At 38.5% G+C, this 21,814-nt stretch overlaps 1 protein-coding gene across 20 annotated transcripts in view; it reads right to left on the bottom strand.

Moving 5' to 3' along the window:
• The window catches only part of NEB (nebulin), a 218,335-nt gene that overhangs the window by 123,485 nt on the left and 73,036 nt on the right, over positions 1 to 21,814 (bottom strand). For all 20 annotated transcript variants that reach the window (XM_055572601.1, XM_055572582.1, XM_055572581.1 and 17 more), the window contains exons 53-68: positions 20,452 to 20,763; positions 20,042 to 20,245; positions 16,444 to 16,548; positions 15,197 to 15,304; positions 14,523 to 14,834; positions 13,858 to 14,061; positions 13,250 to 13,354; positions 13,053 to 13,160; positions 11,168 to 11,479; positions 10,679 to 10,882; positions 10,115 to 10,219; positions 6,912 to 7,019; positions 4,991 to 5,302; positions 2,453 to 2,656; positions 2,015 to 2,119; positions 521 to 628 (exon numbers count right to left, since the gene is read on the bottom strand). In XM_055572601.1, the coding sequence (XP_055428576.1) occupies positions 521 to 628; positions 2,015 to 2,119; positions 2,453 to 2,656; positions 4,991 to 5,302; positions 6,912 to 7,019; positions 10,115 to 10,219; positions 10,679 to 10,882; positions 11,168 to 11,479; positions 13,053 to 13,160; positions 13,250 to 13,354; positions 13,858 to 14,061; positions 14,523 to 14,834; positions 15,197 to 15,304; positions 16,444 to 16,548; positions 20,042 to 20,245; positions 20,452 to 20,763 (2,916 nt within the window). The remainder of the gene's footprint in view (positions 1 to 520; positions 629 to 2,014; positions 2,120 to 2,452; positions 2,657 to 4,990; positions 5,303 to 6,911; positions 7,020 to 10,114; positions 10,220 to 10,678; positions 10,883 to 11,167; positions 11,480 to 13,052; positions 13,161 to 13,249; positions 13,355 to 13,857; positions 14,062 to 14,522; positions 14,835 to 15,196; positions 15,305 to 16,443; positions 16,549 to 20,041; positions 20,246 to 20,451; positions 20,764 to 21,814) is intronic.

Below are 21,814 nucleotides of genomic sequence, written 5' to 3'. Positions count from 1 at the left end.
CCAGTGAATATTCAGGACTGATTTTCTTTAGGATTGACTGGTTGGATCTCCTTGTAGTCCAAGGGACTTTCAAAAGTCTTCTCCAAAACCACAGTTCCAAAGCATCAATTCTTCGGCATTCAGCTTTCTTTATAGTCCAACTCTCATATCCATACATGACTATTGGAAAAACCATAGCTTTGACTAGATGGACCTTTGTCAGCAAAGTAATGTCTGTTTCGTAATATGCTATCTAGGTTGGTCATAGTATGAAAGGGCAAAAAGATACAAACAAATGTAGATTCAAATTCTTTTTTTTTTTTCTGAAGTTTAGGATACTTGCTCTGCCTATGGGGTCTGAATACTAAAATCTTTTGGAGTTAAATTATTAAAGGGCTTTCCAAATGAAAGACTTCATTTAAAGCACAATAAATGTGCTTTAGCTGACACCCAGAAGAACCGTGCTATTGTAATACTGACTCTGCCCTCCCACCACAACCAGTCATGTGTATCTGTATATCCACGGAGTGTTGGTACTCACATCACTGATGATGTCCCTGGAGGCCTTGGCTGCCACGATCGGGATGGCATCGCTTCTCAAGTCGTAGCCTTTCTTCTTTGCCTCTTCGTTGGCGAGTTTGTACAGAGTCTATAGGAGGAAAGTCAGAGTTAAAGCAGGTTTGACAGTGAAAGATTTGACGGCAACAATCTGGAGTTTATCAAGTGACATATCACAAAATTTAAAAAAGGAAAGGCTCTGGAAACAACTTCCTAGCAGTACTGGAAAGCAAATAAATTATATTTTACCAAAAAACTCTGTAGCATAAGAAACAAATGAAATATATCAATAAGTATTAACATAGAATAATCTATTATTTATATCATTATAGATTTATATATAATATGTAGGTTATATGATATATTATGTATACCAACATAAATTAATATAATTTAGTGATATAGATTGATGAACAAAGCATCAGTTTATACATCTTAAGTGAAAAGAAACCTGCAGGACAATATGTTTAATATTACTCGTTTGATAAAAAATAACATTTATATACTCTTATTCATTATTAAAAATTTTTGACAATCATATGATATTTTATAATATTTAAAAAACAAATGAGAAAACAATCAAAGCACAACTTAAAGTTAACTTGAGTATAATCACAACTTTAAGATTCTAACTTTTGGCTGCCTCATGTTAGTAAAACATGCACCTATAAAATTGCATTTTACTTAAAAAAATAGTAATCAGCCTTGTCAACGGAGAACACGTTTTTCTAATGCCTAAGGTTCTTTTCCTATAAAAAGAGCTTGATTATTTCATTTCCCCCTGCTCCCTTTAGGAAAATATGCCCAGTGCCCTCCTCTGCATATCTCCATGCTTTAAGCAGGATTCACCCCCGAGGGAAGTGGAGCTGACTCTCCTGCTCCAGCGTGGCCTACACTTGGATGAGGAACCCAGTTCTGGGGTTCACTTAGCAAGTTCATTTGGCTCTCATACAAACGTGCCCTTGAAACTAACTTTAGTAATAAAAGATGTGAGATTTTGACTTCTAGTTTCATTGCTTTGCTTTCCTTCTCAATTCCACTCAGGATCCAGGTGGGAAAGGGGTACGTATTATTAGAGGCCCCCTTGGTTGGGCTGCCAGATTTAACAAACAGGAAGATAGCATGCCAAGCTCAACTTGAATTTCAGATAAACAGCAAATAATGTTTTCATATAAATAATACATCAGTATTACATTTGGTCATACTACCCCTTGGAAATGCCAAAAATACTCTCCAGTTGCACTGATTCACACCAGTAAAGACCATAAATGGAAAAGATAATGTGGCTTCAGTTTTCCCCTGGAATCCTATAGCATATGATATTCAACTACAGATGAAAGGTTGGATGGGCTGAGTGTTCATATCACAGAGCTATACCCTCCAGGACAGCTGAGATCCAAGATTCTTCATAAAAGTAAGTGTAGAAAACAACTACAATGACAACCACAAGTATGGCCCCACAAGATTTTGCCCCTACCTCACTGTAGTTGAGTTTGTTCTGCCTTGCCAGCATGATCTCTGGAGTATCAGGCATTATGTGAATTTGAGTCTTGTCTTTGTCCCAGGCCTCTGTGTATAAGCGCTATCAAAGAATATGTTGATAGAAAAGAAAGAACATGTTATAGAAGACCATTTACAGAACTACAAAAAGTCAATTAAAGCAGGAATGTTATTGACCTAATTAGGAAAAAATAAATCAGACTGAGATATAGAGTATTCAACTGAGGTTTGAGTCTTAATGATGGTTATCAGGGTTACAACTGAGGATAATAGAAATTACTTAGAGGATTTCAAGTATGTCATTTAAGCAGTAAACAGACCCCACACTTGCATGGACAATTTTAACTCCACTAGTGATTAATGTCTCAGAACCTCTTTTTGCATCTTGGAGAAGCTTGAGGCAGCTGGAGCTCACCTTGTTCATGTTGATGGCGTTGTTCTTGGCCAGCACCTGCTCCAGGGAATCAGGCACACTGGTGAACTTCAACGTGTCTGGAGGCTGACGGTAGAGTTTATCACTCAGTATCTCTGCAGCTCTCTTGCACTTGATCACATCCACAGACTCAATGGGGACCCAGCCAATGCCCCTCAGCCACTGGAGATCAGACTTGTAAACATTCTGTGAAGAGGAAAAAGGCAGGAACTCTTCAGCAAGATTGAAAAATTTAGGGTCAAGATACAAATAGAATCAATAATAAAGTACGATTCTGGTTGTTGCTTTTATAGAAAACAGGCTTGTTTTATTAGGCAAACCAGCAGAGGAAGTATGTTCAAAAATGACCCAGGAAAGTAACAAAAAATGATAAAATATTTCAGGTTGTTAGGACAGGAGTAATTGAAATGAGTATCTTCTGTCAGCCAGTTCAGTGGATGTTCACTCTGTGTCAACAGGAAAAGAAGCTAACCCAGAGAAAGAGAAACTGCGCAAACATCCAGCTACAGGCTTTCCATAAATAAATGCTGCTGCTGCTGCTAAGTCGCTTCAGTCGTGTCCAACTCTATGCGACCCCATAGAAGGCAGCTCACCAGGCTCCCCCGTCCCTGGGATTCTCCAGGCAAGAACACTGGAGTAGGTTGCCATTTCCTTCTCCAATGCATGAAAGTGAAAAGGGAAAGTGAAGTCGCTCAATTGTGTCCGACTCTTCGCGATCCCATGGACTGCAGCCTACCAGGCTCCTCTGTCCATGGGATTTTCCAGGCAAGAGTACTGGAGTGGGGTGCCATTGCCTTCTCCGAAATAAATGTTAATAAATGTTCTTTCTAGTCAAAAGAAACACTATGCAGCTATTAAAAGCCTATTTTAAAGAATATCAGTGACTTGTAGAAATGTCATTAATATGATGCTAACAAAAAAATAGCATAGAAAACAATATGTGTATTACACGAGCAAGAGAGGGCTTTTTCAGTGGTTGGATTATTATTGCCTTCTATGTGTTTTTTCTTATATTTCAAAAATATCTGTAATGCTCTTTTTTCTAAGCAACAAGAAAAGAAGTTAAAATGTAATGACAGGACTTCCCTGGAGATGGTTAAGATAGTGCTCCCAATGTAGGGGGCCTGGGTTCAATCCCTGCTCAGGGAACTAAGATTCCACATGTGGCCAGAAAGTAAAAACAAAACAGAACAATAATGACAGAGAACCTCTGAAGCCCAGAGGCAGACCTTTGGCTACTTTAACACTGTTCAAGATTCAGGACAAAAAAATGATCATCTTATTGGTCTGCAACCCGGCTCTTCACCAAATTCTCAGGATGGGAAGCATAGACTCCTTTCCAGAACTGTCTTTCCATGTCTTTATTTGACACTTTAAGTAATTTTTTCTGCTAAAGACTTTCATTCATAACTACTTCACAGTGGTGGAATTGGACCTTTGCCCAGCTCATTTGAAGGATTTTTACCTGAAACAGCATCTAAGTAGAGCATACAGGTGGCTCTTTTACTGTATAGACTAAAAGCAGGTTGGAATTGCCTTATGCTGAGTAGTTACTGCCCTTTAAATAACAGCAAGAATGAAAACAATAACATTTTACACTTCTGGATTGTTTAACTTTCATATGCTTCCCACATTGTTAAGACTATGTCACTATGAGAAGGAGGGGATCTCAAAAGGGCACCTGACAAATGCAGGCAAGTGGTCTGTCAATGTGGTCACTCCATGGGTGACGTTAACTGTTTTTAACTACCTTCCTTGTGCAGGCAAAGCCTTCTTTGTAAAACACAGGGCTCTTCATCTTGTGGAAGGCTACAGAACACATGTGGGAGTTGCCACAGGTAGGCTACAGTTTCTAGGAACAACAATTTAATGAATAATTATCGTCAATTCATGTTATTCTCCAAAGTCCTCTAATGCTTAGTAATTCCTTCAAACATCTATAAAACATATGCTGCAAAAAATGCGCTTCTCACATCCAGATTGGAGATGGTGCCTCTGCTTCCAATAGGCACTAGGTTCTGTCATTACCTTGTGACTGCTCCACAAAGAGCCCTGCTGAGAGGAGAAAGTGCCAGGGAAATGACCCAATAGCGTCCAGACTCGGTGACTTCTCTTATTTCATAAGAACAACAATCTTGCAGCAGTAGTCTACTAATGATAAACTTATTTGTTTTTCAAGAAAGCTAAAAACAAATTCTTGAGTAACTTTTTAAAAAACAAAAATGTGTTCTTTCCCCCTTAAAAGAATAAAATAAAAGGTCTCCCTGTGGTAGACCTGGAATTCCAACACTGCTTAATTCCAGTTTATTTTTATAAGACTAAGTCCGGTCAGTAAACTTCACTTCCTTGTAAAGCCTAGTAATGTATCCACAATTAAACAGTAAAACTATTCTCTGATTCACATCTCATTCACTAAACAAGAAATCCTAGTTTGAGTAGCCCAGTGAGTTGTTTACGAAGGATGGCTTTCATATGGTTCAATTTCCTTCTGCACACGGCTGTTATAGATGCTGTACTCACGTCACTCTGGAGGTCGTAGGCCTGCCGAGCATGGATGACATCGCTCTGGTCGGGCAGGCACGTCCACTGGTGCAGGTAGTTCTTGTAGTCTATGTCACTGACCAAGGTCTGGCACTTCTTGGCCAGCACCACCCCCAGCATGTCCACTGGGCTGCTGAACTTGGTCTTCCACTTCTCAAAGTCCTTCTTGTACTCCCGGTCACTCTGGATTTTGGCCACGTGCATGGACCACATCATCTTGGGGTCATCTTTGATGTCCCGGGCTCCAATGTGGTGGCCGAGCTGCTTGCGGTAACCATCTTTGTATTTGTACTGAAATGAAAATGCACAAATCAGATTTTCATTAGAAGCCTTTAGAGGTCACAAGTCTGTACAAATCATCTTGCTTATATCCCAGTTGTAAGCTGATACTTTTGCTAATAAGCACTAACTCAAGGCAGTAGCCTACCTTTCCTCTGGAAGCTTATAGTGGTAATAAAATAGATGGAATTGATATGATTGTAGTGTATACCCCAAATCACCTATGGCCTAGTAATAATGAATAGTTCCTGAGGCAGGACATGCACACAGTGGAGAGGCCATTTGGACCAAGGAACTTGGAGAAATGGGTTAGACACTAAAAGCATATCAGAAAAGAGATGTGCTCAGTGACAAGATGGGTTTAATAAGTAGTAAAATGATTGTCTGGTTTCTGTGAAGATAAAGTCAAGGTCAAGGACTATCTGCAGTAGCAACAGAAAAGAATTTAGTATTTCATAATGGATTCAGACTTTCAGTGATGGTGGAAAATTTGGCATCATTTTGCAAATTGACTAAACTAGGGGAGCTGACATAGCAGCCCAGCTGGTTAGAGCATGTTCCTAATAAAGTCATAGGTTCTCATTCTCATGGATGAACAGTGTTTTTGTTATTCCATGGCCAATGACATCGTCCTGGAATCCAAGTTAATTATCCAAAATACAAGCTTCTAGTCACAAAGATAACTGAGTGAGAAAGTATAGATGAGTCAGCAGAGGCAATATAGTACAGTGGGAAGGAATGAGATGGACTGGAGTTTCAACTCCACCACCGACTAAGAGTTTGACTTTAGATAAGTTGCTTAAGCAATCCACAAAACAGGGATAATCACAACACTTACATCCTAGGGTAATTATGAAAAATAAGTGACATAATGCATGTAACACTTTTAGCACAGATTTCTCAGTGCTTTTGGTTATTATTACTTTGGTATCTATTATTATTTGCATTCATCCACTTGTAGGAAAGGCCCAATGTATGTAAACTAAAGTAAGTCACTAATATGATCTTTCTACATAAAACACAGTGTATTACCGTATTCCCAAATAGTGGGCCTTGAATTTTAGAGCAGTGGTCTGTTCTCCAAGAATCCCCTGAGGTACCAGGGAAGGATGATGGTTTTATTCTGTAAGGTACAAGCCACAAGCCGGGAGCTGGTTAAGGGTGCAAGCTTGGGCTAGTCTTTCTTCTTCTCATAGTCGTATAAGGGTGAATTGTAATGATAAATGTCATATGCATTTTTTGAGTTAAAATGCTATATAAAGCCAGGCCATGATTCTTATTGGGAGAACTTAAGTTTATGAGTCACTCTTTCCATCAGCACTGTGACAATTTTATATAAGTACCTCCAAGCCTGCAGCTATACTCTAACAAATTCCACATAAATGGCTCTTTCTCTGTTATCTCTGATCAGCTTTCACTGTAGATACTGTGTTTTAACAGTTATAAAAATTTAATAAACATTCAATTTTTCATTTCCCTCAAAGCTAGATTTTAGAAAATTCCTACACAAATACATCAGGCTTTATTTCCAAAAGGCCAGGAAAGTTCTTTTCAAAGATTTAGTTTAGTGAAAATGTCCCTTCAGACTGACCACATACTTGCAGTAAAATCGACAACTCACATCACTGATGATGTCCCTGGAGGCCTTGGCTGCCACAATTGGGATGGCATCACTTCGCAAGTCGTAGCCTTTCTTCTTTGCTTCTTCATGGGCGAGTTTGTACAGACTCTAAATTTGAGCCAAAAAAAAATCGGTTAGATGTTGACATTCACACCCAAATATTAACAGAGAACTAAAACAATTCATTAAGTTCTACACAGGTAGGTGCCTGTGATCATCTCACTGTTGAGAGTCCTATGCTTTGTGACTTTTTTGGCAAAGTTGAGTCTTAAAAATGATACGGAACATGGTACCTTTGTTTTTCATTTTTAAAGTTATGTTACATTAACTATATATAGGTATTATTCATTGTTTAAAAATTTTGAGTTTTAACAAGGAATCAGTTTTGGAAAGCTGAAACAAATGGGTCTAGGTGGCAAAAGTGGACAGGAGGAAAACTAATTCAATCTACATTTATTTTGCCCTAACTCTGTGCTGTGGCAGTGCTTGGTACTTGAGAGCCAAACATGAATATGACCTCTCTCACTTCCAAGATTGCTGGAGAACTGATGGAAAGACTGACGTGGAACAAGCTGCCAAGAAGTCAAACTACAAATGGTGCTTTAACCATATTATTAGAACAAACTCCAGGAAGGAGAAATTGATTCCGAATTGAAAGATCAGGAAGTTTTCAGTGATAAACATGGTTTCAATAGACTGAGATGGCGGTCAAGGGCACAGGGACTTGTACGAATCAAAGTATGGGGGAGGAAAAGTGCAGGGATGTCAAAGGAAGTGGGGGCAGTGCCAGGCAGAGGAAATGGCAACAGGACTGAAAAAAGTCAGGAGTTGGGCTGTGAAGCCCTGGCCATAAGTTTATGCTTAACTCTATATGAAATGGGAAAACAACAACAATATTTGAGGGAGAATGACATCATCAAATTTGCATTTTATCTTCCTGTCCTAAACGAGAAAGAAACACAACAGAATTGAACTCAGCTAATAGAGAAAAGTCGGAGAAAGCAGACCAGGCAGGTGAGGCACTCAGTTCAGGGAATTCTTCCTGGGCCTCTTTGAACCAATTGCAACATACAGCAGCTCTGAGCTTTTGCAATAAAGACAGAGCTGACAATTCCAGAAATGCTGAGTGGCTAGGGGCCCTTTGCCTCTTAAAACACTTGTTCATACAGCATGTACTTTCCTGTAGCATTATGGGACCTATACTGTAAGTTTAGCTGAAAATCCACTTCTTTTTGAGAGTGGCACTTGATGTTTTTAGTTTGGGATAACAATTTAGAGTTAGTTATATAAGCATTAAAAATATAGTTTCTACCCCCCAAAAATAAAATGACTTAAGTTGGTGACTAATTAAATTCTCTCAGTTATATTCTGCAGAAGAGGAATACATGTTAAAATAGGCTGTCAAAGAAAGAATATTTTCCTGGAAAGTAGCACAAAGCTGGGAGAAATAAGTAATACATCAGTAGACAGAATCTTGGATTCACAAAACTCTCCATAGGCTTAAATCAATAGGTTCATTCTAAGAAGAAAAAATTGCCAAGATATAAATATAAGTCTTTGAACTGAAATGTAAGTTGCCAAATGGATAAATACAAGATAGAGGAAGTCTAGTTTAAGCCCATGTAAGTTGTGTTAGGGTTTTGGTTGACCCCAAGTCCCATATGCACCAGCAGTGACATAGTTGCCAAGGACTCCTAAGGCGCAGGGTGCAGAAATGGAGGGCGAATGTCCGGAAGAGGAAATGCAAAGTCAACGGTAATCTACATTAGTCATTCCTCATCTGCAGGACTGTGTTCGGTTCTAAGAGTCACATTCTGCAGGGATGTCGGGTGAGGAATGTCCAGGAACTTATAACAACTCTGAGAAGAGTACTATTATAATGTTAAACCCACTTTTCAGGTGGAAAAACTGAGAGACAGTGGGGATGTTTAGATTAGAAAGAGAACATGGGGTGAGTTGGTGGGGAGGCACACAGCAGCAACCCCATCTCTGTGGGGCAGGCACAGACTATGGTCTTAGAGAATTATGTGGGTCTGCAGAGAGAAACCATTGACCCAATATGTGAGAAACACTTTGCAAAGGAACTGCCGGAACAAATGGGTTGATTTATGAGGTAAGCATCCTGTCACTGAGAACACTTAAGCTAAGGCAGAATGATGGCTTTTTGGGTGAGGACTCCTGCCTAGAGCAGAGGCTGACCTCTCAGCCTAAACATCTATGGTTCTAATTAAGAGAGTAGCATTGACACATATACCCTTTTTTTTTTTTTAACCACATGTAAAAATAGATAGCCAGTGGGAAGCTGCTGTATAACACAGGGAGCTCAGCTCTGCTCTGCAATGACCTAGACAGGTGGGGTGGTGGTGGTGGTGGGAGGGAGGTTCAAGAGAGAAGGAATATACATATACATATAGCTGATTCACTTTGTTGTACAGCAGAAACTAACACAACACTGTAAAGCAATTGTACTTCAATTAAACAAAAGTCTGTGGTTCTGATATGGGGCAGCTCTATGCTCACAGACAATAAATAGGAAATGGGCTTGTTAATGTGTATATTGATAGGTCCCCTCTGTCTCTCAGTTATTTGATTGTACTGTGATTTTAATCCTTGACTTAAACCTTATAAACATCGTAAATTTTGACCCTAAACTATAATTTAGGAAAAATAAAGCATGTGTGGAAAATAAATTTAGCACAGCTATGTAACATATGTGCTATGTGCTAAGTTGCTTCAGGCGTGTCTGACTCTTTGCGACTCTATGGACTGTAGCCCACCAGGCTCCTCTGTCCATGAGACTCTCCAGGCAAGAATACTGGAGTGGGTTGCCATGCCCTCCTCCAGGGAATCTTCCTGACCCAGGCATCAAACCTGCATCTCTTATGTCTCCTGATAAGGAAGAGATAAATGTATTTTGGTATATTGCCAATTTCCTAATTAATAAAAGAAGAAAGTCTAGTTAATCTTCTGGTTACTGCTTTAATTATCAGTTCTTAAAATTTACACTGCCTAAATGGTAATTTGTGCTACTTCAAGATTGATGCTTAGGATGGTAATTGAGAAATGCAAGAGTATTTAGTACTCACATGGAGCAAAAAATGGCATTCTTTACAAATTGGTCATTTATATTACATCACCATGGAACAGATTAATTGAAATATGAAATGCCATGCAAATGTCATAGAATTAGCATCTGCTCCCACCTCACTGTAGTTGACTTTGTTCATTCTTGCCAAGGTAATTTCTGGTGTGTCTGGCATGATGTGGACCTGGGTCTTGTCTTTGTCCCAGGCTTCTGTGTACAGACGCTAGCAAGGAAAATAAAAAATGTCATCAGGAAAATAATTCAGTGTATATTTAATAGAAATTTCAGGGCCACAAGAACTCTAGAAACAAAGATAACAAGAGGTTATGCATTTTATATACATTATGTGTTTTATACATATCTTCAAGTAATCAGTTCAGAGTAGAACAGATATGTATGTCTTTTGATACTCAGAATTATATGTTAACAAAAGGAAATTTAGAATATCTTATGCAGAGATTTTCCACAAAAATGTGCCATTTTATCAAAATCATGAAGTAACTACTGAAGTAAATGTTAAAATATAAATGGCATAGATGATATATATGGATATATATACAGAGAGAGAAAGACAGACATATCTTTTGTTGCTCAATTCTCTATTTCTTTCTTTTCTTGATCATGCTTCTTTTCCTTTGGTTCAGCTTTAGGAGTAATGACTCTCTGAATTTTGAAGCCTCACCTTGTTCATATTGATGGCATTGTTCTTGGCCAACACTTGCTCCAGAGAATCAGTCACGCTAGTAAATTTGAATTTGTCTGGAGGCTGGCGATAGAGTTTATCACTCAAAATTTCACTCGCCCTCTTGCATTTTTCCACATCTAAAGAGCCAATGGGAACCCAGCCGATGCCTCTTAGCCATTGGAGATCTGACTTGTACACATTCTGTTAATACAAACAGCCGGTAAGTATTTATCTCTGGTTTGGGAAAACATTTTCATCAACAGGACATGAAATAAAGAACACTTGTGAAAATGCAGTTTGGTGGACAGACAGGGTATCAGACAATATTCCTTTGTGGTCTGGAAAGTTTGACATTGAACACTCACAGGAAAAGAAGAAATGTTTTCCCCCACTTGCAGGGGCTGGAGTGGTTGGTGCCACTTATCCAACGGATGTTAATTCACTGATTTCCCACCTTTGTATGTCATTATGATCCTCAGTACTCACGTCACTCTGGAGGTCGTAGGCCTGCCGAGCATGGATGACATCGCTCTGGTCGGGCAGGCACGTCCACTGGTGCAGGTAGTTCTTGTAGTCTATGTCACTGACCAAGGTCTGGCACTTCTTGGCCAGCACCACCCCCAGCATGTCCACTGGGCTGCTGAACTTGGTCTTCCACTTCTCAAAGTCCTTCTTGTACTCCCGGTCACTCTGGATCTTGGCCACGTGCATGGACCACATCATCTTTGGATCGTCATCTATTGCTCGGGCACCAATGTGATGGCCAAGCTGCTTACGATAGCCTTCTTTGTACTTGAACTAGAAGAAGAAAATTACTGATAGTCACCTAGTATAACTTTTAGTACAAGATACAAAGATTGATAGGCTCAGATTTTCCTATTCATTAAAAATGCTTTCCACCTGAATATTTCTCGCCTGGAAAACTCCATGGACAGATGAGCCTGGCAGGTTACAGTCCATGGGGTCACAAGAGTCCAACATGACTTAGTCACTAAACCACCACTCCTGAATATATAAATAATATGTGCATCTGCATCTTATAAACCATTGAGAAAATAAAGCTTGTATATATGTATACAAAAAAGAAAACAGAAATTATGACATTCTGCCATTTGGTGATAACTGCTGATGAAAATGACTTTTTGTGGGGATGTGTGTACATGTAAGAGAGTATATTAATAAAATTAGAATGGGGTCATATTGTAGATGGGTTTGTGTCTGCTCATTTCAGTTATTATTTAAGCATTTTCCTATGTCATTATATGTTCCCTTGTGTGTGTCTGACCCTTTGTGACCCCATGGATTGTAGACCACCAGGCTCCTCAGTCCATGAGATTTTCCAGGAAAGAATACTGGAGTAGTCAGCCATTTCCTCCTTCAGGGCATCTTCCTGTCCCAGCGATCGAACCCATGTCTCCTGTGTCTCCTGCATTGTGGGCAGATTCTTTACTGCTTGAGCCATCAGGCAAGCCCATATATTCCCTACAAACATGATTTTTAATGGCAGCAGGTATTCCATTATATTGTATTATAATACTTTTAATCCTTCTCTGACAGTTGAACATTTTTTTAAAAAGTATGACAGCTACTTCCCGTATTTTGGATATAAAGGGAAAATATGCTTTTGACTTCACAGACAATAGAAATAGAAAGATAAACATTTCTAGAAATGTAAGCAAATCCATCTTTTAAGTAAATAAATATCCACAGCCAATTACAGGATGCAGAGATAAACATACAATTCACGGGAATGGTTGGACTATAAACAGAATAATGTGATCCATTCCTTCAGGTTTACTGGTTCACGGGAAATGGCTGGGTTCGGAAGGGATCCTATGATGAGTTCAACTGCATATATGTCACATTGTTTGTTGCTGATGCGTAGTCGCTAAGTCATGTCTGACTCTTTGCAACCCCATGGACTGCAGCCCGCCAGGCTCCTCTGTCCATGGGATTTCCCAGGCATGAATACTGGAGTGGGTTGCCATGTCTTCTTTGGGGGACTCTTCCTGACCCAGGGATCAAACCTGAGTCTCCTGCATCTCCTGCCTTGGCAGGCAAATTCTTTACCACTGAGCCACCAGAGAAGCTCCATACATCATGTCACAAAGTCAAAAGGCTGTCTGAGCTATAGTAAAGCAGCCAATCCTTTTGTTCAGCAAGGAATGGATATTATTTTGAAATGCATGTTGCTATGGATTCAACCATAGCTAGAAGTTAGCCTTTATGTTGAGAGCTTCATTACCATTATTTTAAACTATTTACTTACAAGACACCATTAGCTAAAACCTTAACCTCACAGCTCACTTGCTTTGCTACATATCCTCGAGAGAAACCAAAGCTGAGCAAAGAACTCTGCAGCTGCACTTACTTCACTTGCAATGTCTCTGGAGGCCTTGGCGGCCCTGATAGGAATGGCATCTATCCGCATATCATAGCCTTTTCTCTTGGCTTCATCTAGGCCAAGTTTATAGAGTTTCTGAAAAAAGACATAAATCTTTGTAAGTCTGATCTATAAAGTACAGTGTAAGAAAAAATATTATCATGCAGCACAAACACATTGCTTACCTCACTGTAATTTATTTGGTTTTGTTTAGCTAGTAACACTTCAGGAGTGTCCGGCATAATGTGGACAGTGGTTTTATCTTTATCCCAAGCTTCTGTATAGAGGCGCTGAAATAAACAAAAACAGGTGTGAGTAGCTCAGGTCAGTAATGAATCTAGTTCTTAATGAGAGTAAAGAGTCCGCTCTGTGAGTCAGTACTTGTGACACCTTTGGGTCTAGATGTCACATCAATAAGAAGCGCAATACTTACTTTAAAACCACTTTGAAAGTGAAAGCGTTAGTTGCTCAGTCGTGTTCAACTCTTTGTGAGTCCATGGACTGTGGCCTGCCAGGCTCCTCTGTCCATGAAATTCTCCAGGCAAGAATACTGGAGTGGGTTGCCATTCCCTTCTCCAGGGGATCTTCCCAACTCAGGGACTGAACCAGGGGCTCATGCATTGCAGGCAGATTCTCTACCGTCTGAGCTACCAGGGAAGCCCACTTAAAAACCACTTTAAGGCCAAGCCAAGCAAAAGAACCAAATGTAATTTTTCTTTTATAGAAACAGATTTCAGTGTTTACACACACATACAAAAATTAACAGCCACCTCAAGTTAAGGAAAGGACTTACATGGTTCATGGTAATAGCATTGTTTTTTGCCAAAACCATCGGGATGGAGTCCATAAGGCTGGAAAACTTGAATTGATCTGGGTGCTGACGGTAAACGTGGTCACTCAAAATCTGGGAAGCTCTCTTGTTCTTCTCATCCTCAACAGAACCACTAGGTAACCAGCCAATGCCTCTGAGCCACTGAAGGTCAGACTTGTACAAATTCTGAAATTTTAAGTGATAGACCATTAAACAGAAGTATAATGATAGTCCCCTAAAGATATAAAATTTTGTTATATATTATATTATAAAATACTACATTATACATTTCAATGCTTGAATTCCATGGGAAATTTTTAAATTTTGGTATTTCTTGGGAATCCACAAAATATTCACATTAGAAACAGATTTTTGAAAGACATTTTTAAACAGAAGAACACAGAACATCAAAATTCTACTTGATCAGTAATCTGGAGGTTTCTACCAAAGTAATGCGTGCTTCGATGGTGTTTTCTTTTGTGAAATTAATCATGCTCCCAGTATTTGTGTGACTGGATAGAGTGTGAACGTTAGTCCAGGAAGTAGAATTCAGATGTGTAAAGTCAACTCCCTTCGTTTGGAGGGAACTTTTACACTTAGAAAAGCAGACATGGTTTCTTTTGGCCAAAAGAAAATCTTAGACTCACATCGCTCTGGAGGTCGTAGGCCTGCCGAGCATGGATGACATCGCTCTGGTCGGGCAGGCACGTCCACTGGTGCAGGTAGTTCTTGTAGTCTATGTCACTGACCAAGGTCTGGCACTTCTTGGCCAGCACCACCCCCAGCATGTCCACTGGGCTGCTGAACTTGGTCTTCCACTTCTCAAAGTCCTTCTTGTACTCCCGGTCACTCTGGATTTTGGCCACGTGCATGGACCACATCATCTTGGGGTCATCCTCAATGTTTCTGGCTCCAATGTGGTGGCCAAGCTGCTTGCGAAAACCTTCCTTGTACTTGTACTGAAGAAGGGAAAAAAAAAAAAAACATGTCTTCGTCTTTTGAAGATTAACTTACGTTACTACCTTTGTGGTGAATTACAAAGCACATTAACTCCAAATATTTTCATAAGGCTAGATAGCCACAGATTTAAGTGGTTTTTTTTTTTTTTTGATAGGAAAAATTAAAGGCTAAATCCGGTTACAGATTCCATATATAATAAATACATCCTTGAGTTTATCCTTGTCCTATGCTGTGTCTCTGGGATCATTTCACTATTTTTAATTTGTTACTTGGAAGACTCTATTAAATTTAAAATTAAACTGAGACTTTTTTGAAGCAAAAATTGCAATCTAATTAGTACAAACAAGGGATAAAGTCTTACTTCACTGGCAATTTCCCGGGATGCTTTAGCTGCTTTGATTGGTATGGCATCAACAGGAAGATCGTAACCTTTTTTCCTCAACTCCTCATAACCCATTCGGTAGAATTTCTGTTAAGAGATGAAAATCACTTTGAAAAAAACTGTTTCCCATTAACATCTGCAGCATAATGAATCCAATGCTAAATATTTTAAGAGTTCATGAGAATAGCTTCTGAGCTCTAGAATACTCAAATGTACTAGAAATTGTGCCCATTGATTGCTGATGATCTTGTTTTAAACTCTAAAGCTCTTCAATTACTTAGACCAACAAAGTTAAATGTCAGCTCTTCCCAAATATTTATGAGAATGAGACAGAATAAATTGGTAGATAAATGAAATATCATCAAGGTGCTGTTTTCCAATTAACTTTGACTCTTTCAATAGAAGTTTGTGTTAGAAATGAGTAATGTCTTTGCCATCTAACACTAGAGTCTATTTCACCATATAGGGCTGTCCAAAAGTAGGATCCACATTTTAAGGCAAGAAACAAAGCCCTTCATAATTTTTACAATGTAAGATTTTTTTTAGGAAAGTTTAAATATCAAATTTTAAAAGTTTAAGTGAAATAATTTTTCTTCAGATTTGTTACATAATTAAATGAGAATATAATTTAATGCACTTCATTCAGAAACCAGATTGTTTAAAGCACCTATTGACCTTGGACTTGTTTTTGTTTTAGTCCTTTGTGGTATTACTTCAGTATCTTATTTAAGCTAAGGTCTTCATATTAGAATTTATTGTTACAATATTAATTTTTACATCTATAAATTACAGGAGGTTATACTATGAGTATAAAAATAAAAATGAAATTACCCTGCATGAGATTTTTATGCTCATCTAAATTTTATTGAATTGCATGTGTGTCAGGCACTATAGTGGCTAAGCACTGTAGATCCAATATGATTTGTCTCTGCCCCACACGAAGTTTCTGTCCACACAGGGAAGAGCTATACAGACCATTACAATATGACAACATGTGTAATAATGAACCACAAGGAACAGAGAGCACATCTCTCCAACTCCATCCAACAGAGAAAATGCCAGTTATTGGGATGTTCAAGCTAAAAGCCATTAAATGAGGATGCTAAGTCATATGAAGTTTGTTAGTTAAAATGATTCAAGTATTCAAATAGCTTCCAAATAAATTCACTGCCTCAGAAGCAATCAAAAGGAGTTATCTGAAAATACGTGTTTCATTGGAAACTTACATCACTTGTGTTGATTAAGTTTGCTTTAGCCAGAATAATGTCAGGTGTATCTGGCATGATGTGAATTTGAGTCTTGTCCTTATCCCAAGCTTCTCTGTAAAGTATCTAAAATGAGATAAAAGGGTTTTTCAGTGGTGCTCTTAGATTAGTGACATAGTTAATTTCAAATAGTGTTACTAATTCATCTAAATTAAGCATTATAGTAGCATAAGCAGAAAATAGGTATAGCATTTCATGACTTATGAGACACAGTTGCCTTTCAAAATATAATTATGGATTGCCTTTTCAAAGTTGCAACTAACCCTGCCTGTAAGAAATCAGCCCAAGTAGTTAAAGCCTTTACCAGCATCATCAAACAGAGCAGCAGTTCTCCACCTTTTGGGATTATAACAATCTCCTCCAGGATTTAATTAGAAGACAGCCTTTATCTTCTGGTTTCCCAGGGGCTCAGTGGTAAAGAATCCACCTGCCAATGCAGGAGATGCAGGTTCAATCCCTGAGTTGGGAAGATCCTTTGGAGGAGGAAATGGCAACCCACTTCAGTATTCTTGCCTGGAGAATCCCAAGGACAGGGGAGCCTGGTGGGCTACAGTTTATGGGGTTGCAAAGGAGTCAGACACAGTTGAGCATGCACACATCTTATCTTCTGGAAAAATGACATATTTGGGGTATGTCTAGATATTAGGGAGTCTCATTTCCTATGTGGTTTATCATACAGTTATACCTTATAATTATTTGAGGGGATTAGGACTCCCCCAAAGGATTTTGTATGAGATTCATCAAAGTCTCTTGTATGTCCCAGGGTCATTCTCTTTCTTCAAAAGAAAACAAAGAGACCCAAACAAAAATCTCATTGGCTTATTAAAACTACAGGGTAAAAGTCTGATGAAAAATAGTGTGCTTACATTGTCAGAGAGTCTTCCCACAAGTTACTTATCAATTACAAAGGTTAAAATAGTAACTAGACAAGCAGAGAAACCTCATGACACAATTTCACCCAAGCAATCAAAGCTAAAATGATCAGTAATAGGATAGATTGATATCATGTGCCTCCTGTCATTCTGTGTAGAGGAGGATGCAACATATGCTATCCTGCCAAAACTACAGAACCTGAGTCTAATCATGAGGAAACAGTAGATAAACCCAAATTTACAGAGGTTCTGTACAACAACTGGCCTGCGCGCTTCATGAATATCAAGGACTTTTAAGGCAAAGAAGTGAGGAATCAGTTCAGATTAAAATAAAGACATGACAAATAAATTCAATGTGTGGTCTTGGGTTGGATCCTGGATCAAAAAAATTTTTTCACTTTCTATAAAGGATGCTTGTGGTAAAATTGAGTAAATTCTGTACACTAGTGTTATTTTAACACTACTTTTCTGATTTTGATCATTGCACTGTGGTTATGTAAGAGAATGTTCTTATTTTCAGGAAATGCACTGGAGTATTTAGGGATACAGCAGTATCAGGAAACAACACACACACACACACAAAACATACGCATGTAGGAAAGAAAGAGATGGGGCAGGGGGAAAGAGAAAAAAGGCAAATGTGACAAAATGGTAATTGGTGAATATGGGTGAAGACATATATATGTATATACATGCACATGTAAATTATGTGTACTAAGTTCAACTTTTCTGCATGCTGAAATTATTTCAATATAAAAAAACTTTAAAGTCTCCATTGGTTCCTTGGACTTGTCAATTTCCCTTTGAGGCATGCAGTGTGGGGTGTGAGGGGCTGGCCCCTTTCTCCTTCCTGACATGCTTACTATGGTCCTTGTAACCCAAAGACCTTCAGGACTACAACAAAGCAAGGCTTCCGAATTTCCTTATACCTTTATCCTGGACTAACCTTTATGATTGGGAAAGATCAGAGTTTCTCAGCCTCAGAACTATTGATGTTTACCGGAGGAGTTGTTGTAGGGGAGCTGTCCTGACTTCCATCCACTAGATTCCAGTAGCATGTCTCCCTCAAGTTATGACAAGTTATGGGTGTTGCTAAATGTCCCCTGTGGGTCGAAACTGTCCCTGGTTGAGAAACACTGAGTTGGACCATTTCAATGCCATGTGTCACTTTCACCTCACAGAAAACAGAAAATGCTAATAATGTTTGTTTACACTGAGATAGATGAACTGGCCTATTCAAAAGCAGAGACAGCAGGCTCCAGGACCCCAGTGGCCCTTTCCTGAGGCCTAAAGAGATCAGTATCCTGTAACAGAGGCACACTGTACAGGAGGTCTATCCTGAGACTTTGACGTTGATAGGTTTCATGATGCAGGCTTTTTCTATTGGCCACCATATTAGTTCAGAACTTTATACACTGCCCTGTTTCATGGAGAAACAAGAAACTTTTCTAAAGGGGGAAATAATTTGTAGAAATTTGTTGCTTTATTAGTCACCTGATGGATTCAAATTGCTACCATAAAATTAAAAAAAAATGGGAACATAAACATTCCTAATAAAACTGACAGGTCAGCAATTACTATAAATTTTGGATATCAAAACAGCAAGACGTCTTATGAGGGGGTGATTAGGCAGAGAGGAGCCACAGTTTATCAACTGCTTTTGTTGTGTTGTTGTTGTTTAGTTGCTAAGTTGTATCCAACTCTTTTGTGACCCCATGGACTGTAGCCCTCCAGGCTCCTCTGTCCACGAATTCTCCAGGCAAGAATACTGGAGTGGGTTGCCATTTCCATCTCCAGGGGATCTTTCCAACCCAGAGACGGAACCTGGGTCTCCTGCACTGGCAGACAATTCTTCATCACCAAGCCATCCTGGGAAACTATCAAAATGCTTACCATATGCTAAGTAAGGGCTTAACATATATCCTATAAAAACATATATGTAAAATATATAAAATGTTATATATATTTAGATCTTTCTAAGGCCCAAAGAGTTATTACTATAAATCTATTTAAATGTTCTTAGCTCCAAAATCTTAGTGCACATAATTCAATGCTCTGTAATTTTCAGGGTTATGCTTCTAACTGAGGAAAGTAGAGTAATCTTTCCCTTCTTTGCATAGAATTACTCTACACATCTTTCATTTATTTTATTCAATAAATACTTACTGAGCACCTATTATTATGCCAGACACTGGAATCAGTGCTGGAGAAGGAAATAAGAAGGAAATGGAAGATACATAAATACAAATATAAATAAATATGTATAATCTATTGTGATTCAGCTAACTGAGGTGTATTATAATCACTTGAAAGAAAATACATCCTTTATGACATTTCCCCTGTGCCTGTGTAAGGTACTCAGACTATCTCCCTCTAATACACTGTACATCTGAGTCTTCAATGCACACATCTGGCTCTTCAATGCACACGTTTCAAATAAAGAAATATGTTCTTGTTATGCTTTGGATAAATAAGCAAGCAAGCTCTGGGTGACAAAAATTGATACTAACTCATTTTTACAAGATCCACTATAGGGTAACTGATACTTCAAATGAAATAACCAAATAAAAAAATGATGCTGTGTCATTCGATGCTGTGTTATCCTACTAATTTATTTAGCAAATACTGTTGAGCACCTACTGGGTATCAGGCAGTATAGGTTCTTTTATCTCCGAAGAGGTACTCACATCACTCCTATTTTTGGCATTTGTCTTTGCCAGAACTATGTCCATGGCGTCAGGAATGCTGGTGAACTTGTTTCTATCCGGAGGCTGGCGATATTTCTTCTCACTGATGATTTCTGAAGCCCGTTTGTTCTTTTCTGCCTCCAAAGAACCCAAGGGACTCCATCCTATGCCTTTCAGCCACTCAAGGTCAGACTTATACAAATTCTGTGAAAATACAAAGCATGCCATCAAAATTCCATCCTCATCCGGACCCTTGACTCAAACAATTATATGCATTACAAAAAAAGGTATGTTTTAGATATTTAATAATAATTTGTCTATGTAGTTTCTGTCTCTTAATAATTAAATGATCACTCATATGAGATATGAAGTACTACACACATAAACTATGAGATTTAGTAGAAACTGACCTCACTCTGTAGGTCATAAGCTTTTTTAGCGTGGATCACATCATTCTGATCAGGCAGACATGTCCACCCATGCAGGTAGTTTTTGTAGTCCACATCACTGACCAAGGCCTGACATTTTTTGGCCAGTACCACTCCCAGCATGTCCACTGGGCTGCTGAACTTGGTTTTCCACTTCTCAAAGTCCTTCTTGTACTCTCTTTCACTCTGCATTTTGGCTACATTCATGGACAACACGAGCTTTGGATCATCTTGCAGACTCCGGAATCCAATATGGTGGCCAATTTGCTTGCGGTAGCCTTGTTTGTATTTAAACTGAAATCAGGGGATTAACATAAACACAAGTTAAACTTTGTTTTCTTTGTTTGCATGTTTCCAAAACTGAAATAAGAATTTCATTTAACTTAGTAAGAAATGTGAAAACTGGTTGATTCATGCTCATATATGGTAGAAACCAATACAATATTGTAAACAATTATCCTCCAATTAAAAATAAACAAATTTAAATTTAAAAACAAGAAAAAAAAAAGAAATGTGAAAGCTTAAGTAGAGGCTTCTAAAAAGACATAATGTAGCTGAGTATCAGGACAGGTTATGATGAAAAATTAAATTCAACTAGAGGCAGAAATATATGTTGGAATGTGCTGGACATTATGTATGCTGACTCTAGGGTAGCATTTGATAATGCTTATAGGAATAATGGGAAAAGTATGGCTAAGTTGCAAGAAATAATTGGGAAGATTCAGGACTTGATGAGCAGGCCTAATAGTGTAGATTAATTTATTAAACTGCAGGGTTTTTTAGTGGTTCACCATATAATTGTGTCATATAAACTTGTCTTGTTCAGATTCATTCGTCTGTGCTCATAAAAACTGCCAAATATGTTAGAATAGAACAAAATTCCACAAGATCTCAACATACTGCCAAGATAGGTCAAAATGTAGTGCATAAATATAAGAAATAGTGAAACCCAATATTTAGATTCAATTGGGAAAAACTGCATTATTGTTGGTGACAATGACAAGAGTAATAATAATAATTGGATAATAGCATTTACTTGATGCCAGATGCTGAACACACATTATACTTTACAAAAGTAGGTTCTACTCTCTCTTGATACCCAGCTTCGTGGTTATGTCTTATTAAAAATGCTCAGGAATTTATGTGGACCATCAGTTCAATTTGTGCAATATGACAAAATTGCTTTTTAAAAAGTAGATTTCTGTAAGAGATTCTGTAGGAGTACAAATAAAGGCAAATCAGAAATTCATTTGCTTGGCCTAACCTGAAACAGGAACACAACACCAAGTTTTAAGGTACTCTATTTTGAGAGGGGTTTTGAAAATACAGAATACATCACAAGTAG

Source organism: Bubalus kerabau, chromosome 3 (genome assembly GCF_029407905.1).
Source record: "Bubalus kerabau isolate K-KA32 ecotype Philippines breed swamp buffalo chromosome 3, PCC_UOA_SB_1v2, whole genome shotgun sequence".
Taxonomy (NCBI): domain Eukaryota; kingdom Metazoa; phylum Chordata; class Mammalia; order Artiodactyla; family Bovidae; genus Bubalus; species Bubalus kerabau.
The sequence above is the reverse complement of the archived record's forward strand: the minus strand, read 5'-3'. Positions and strand labels throughout refer to the sequence as shown.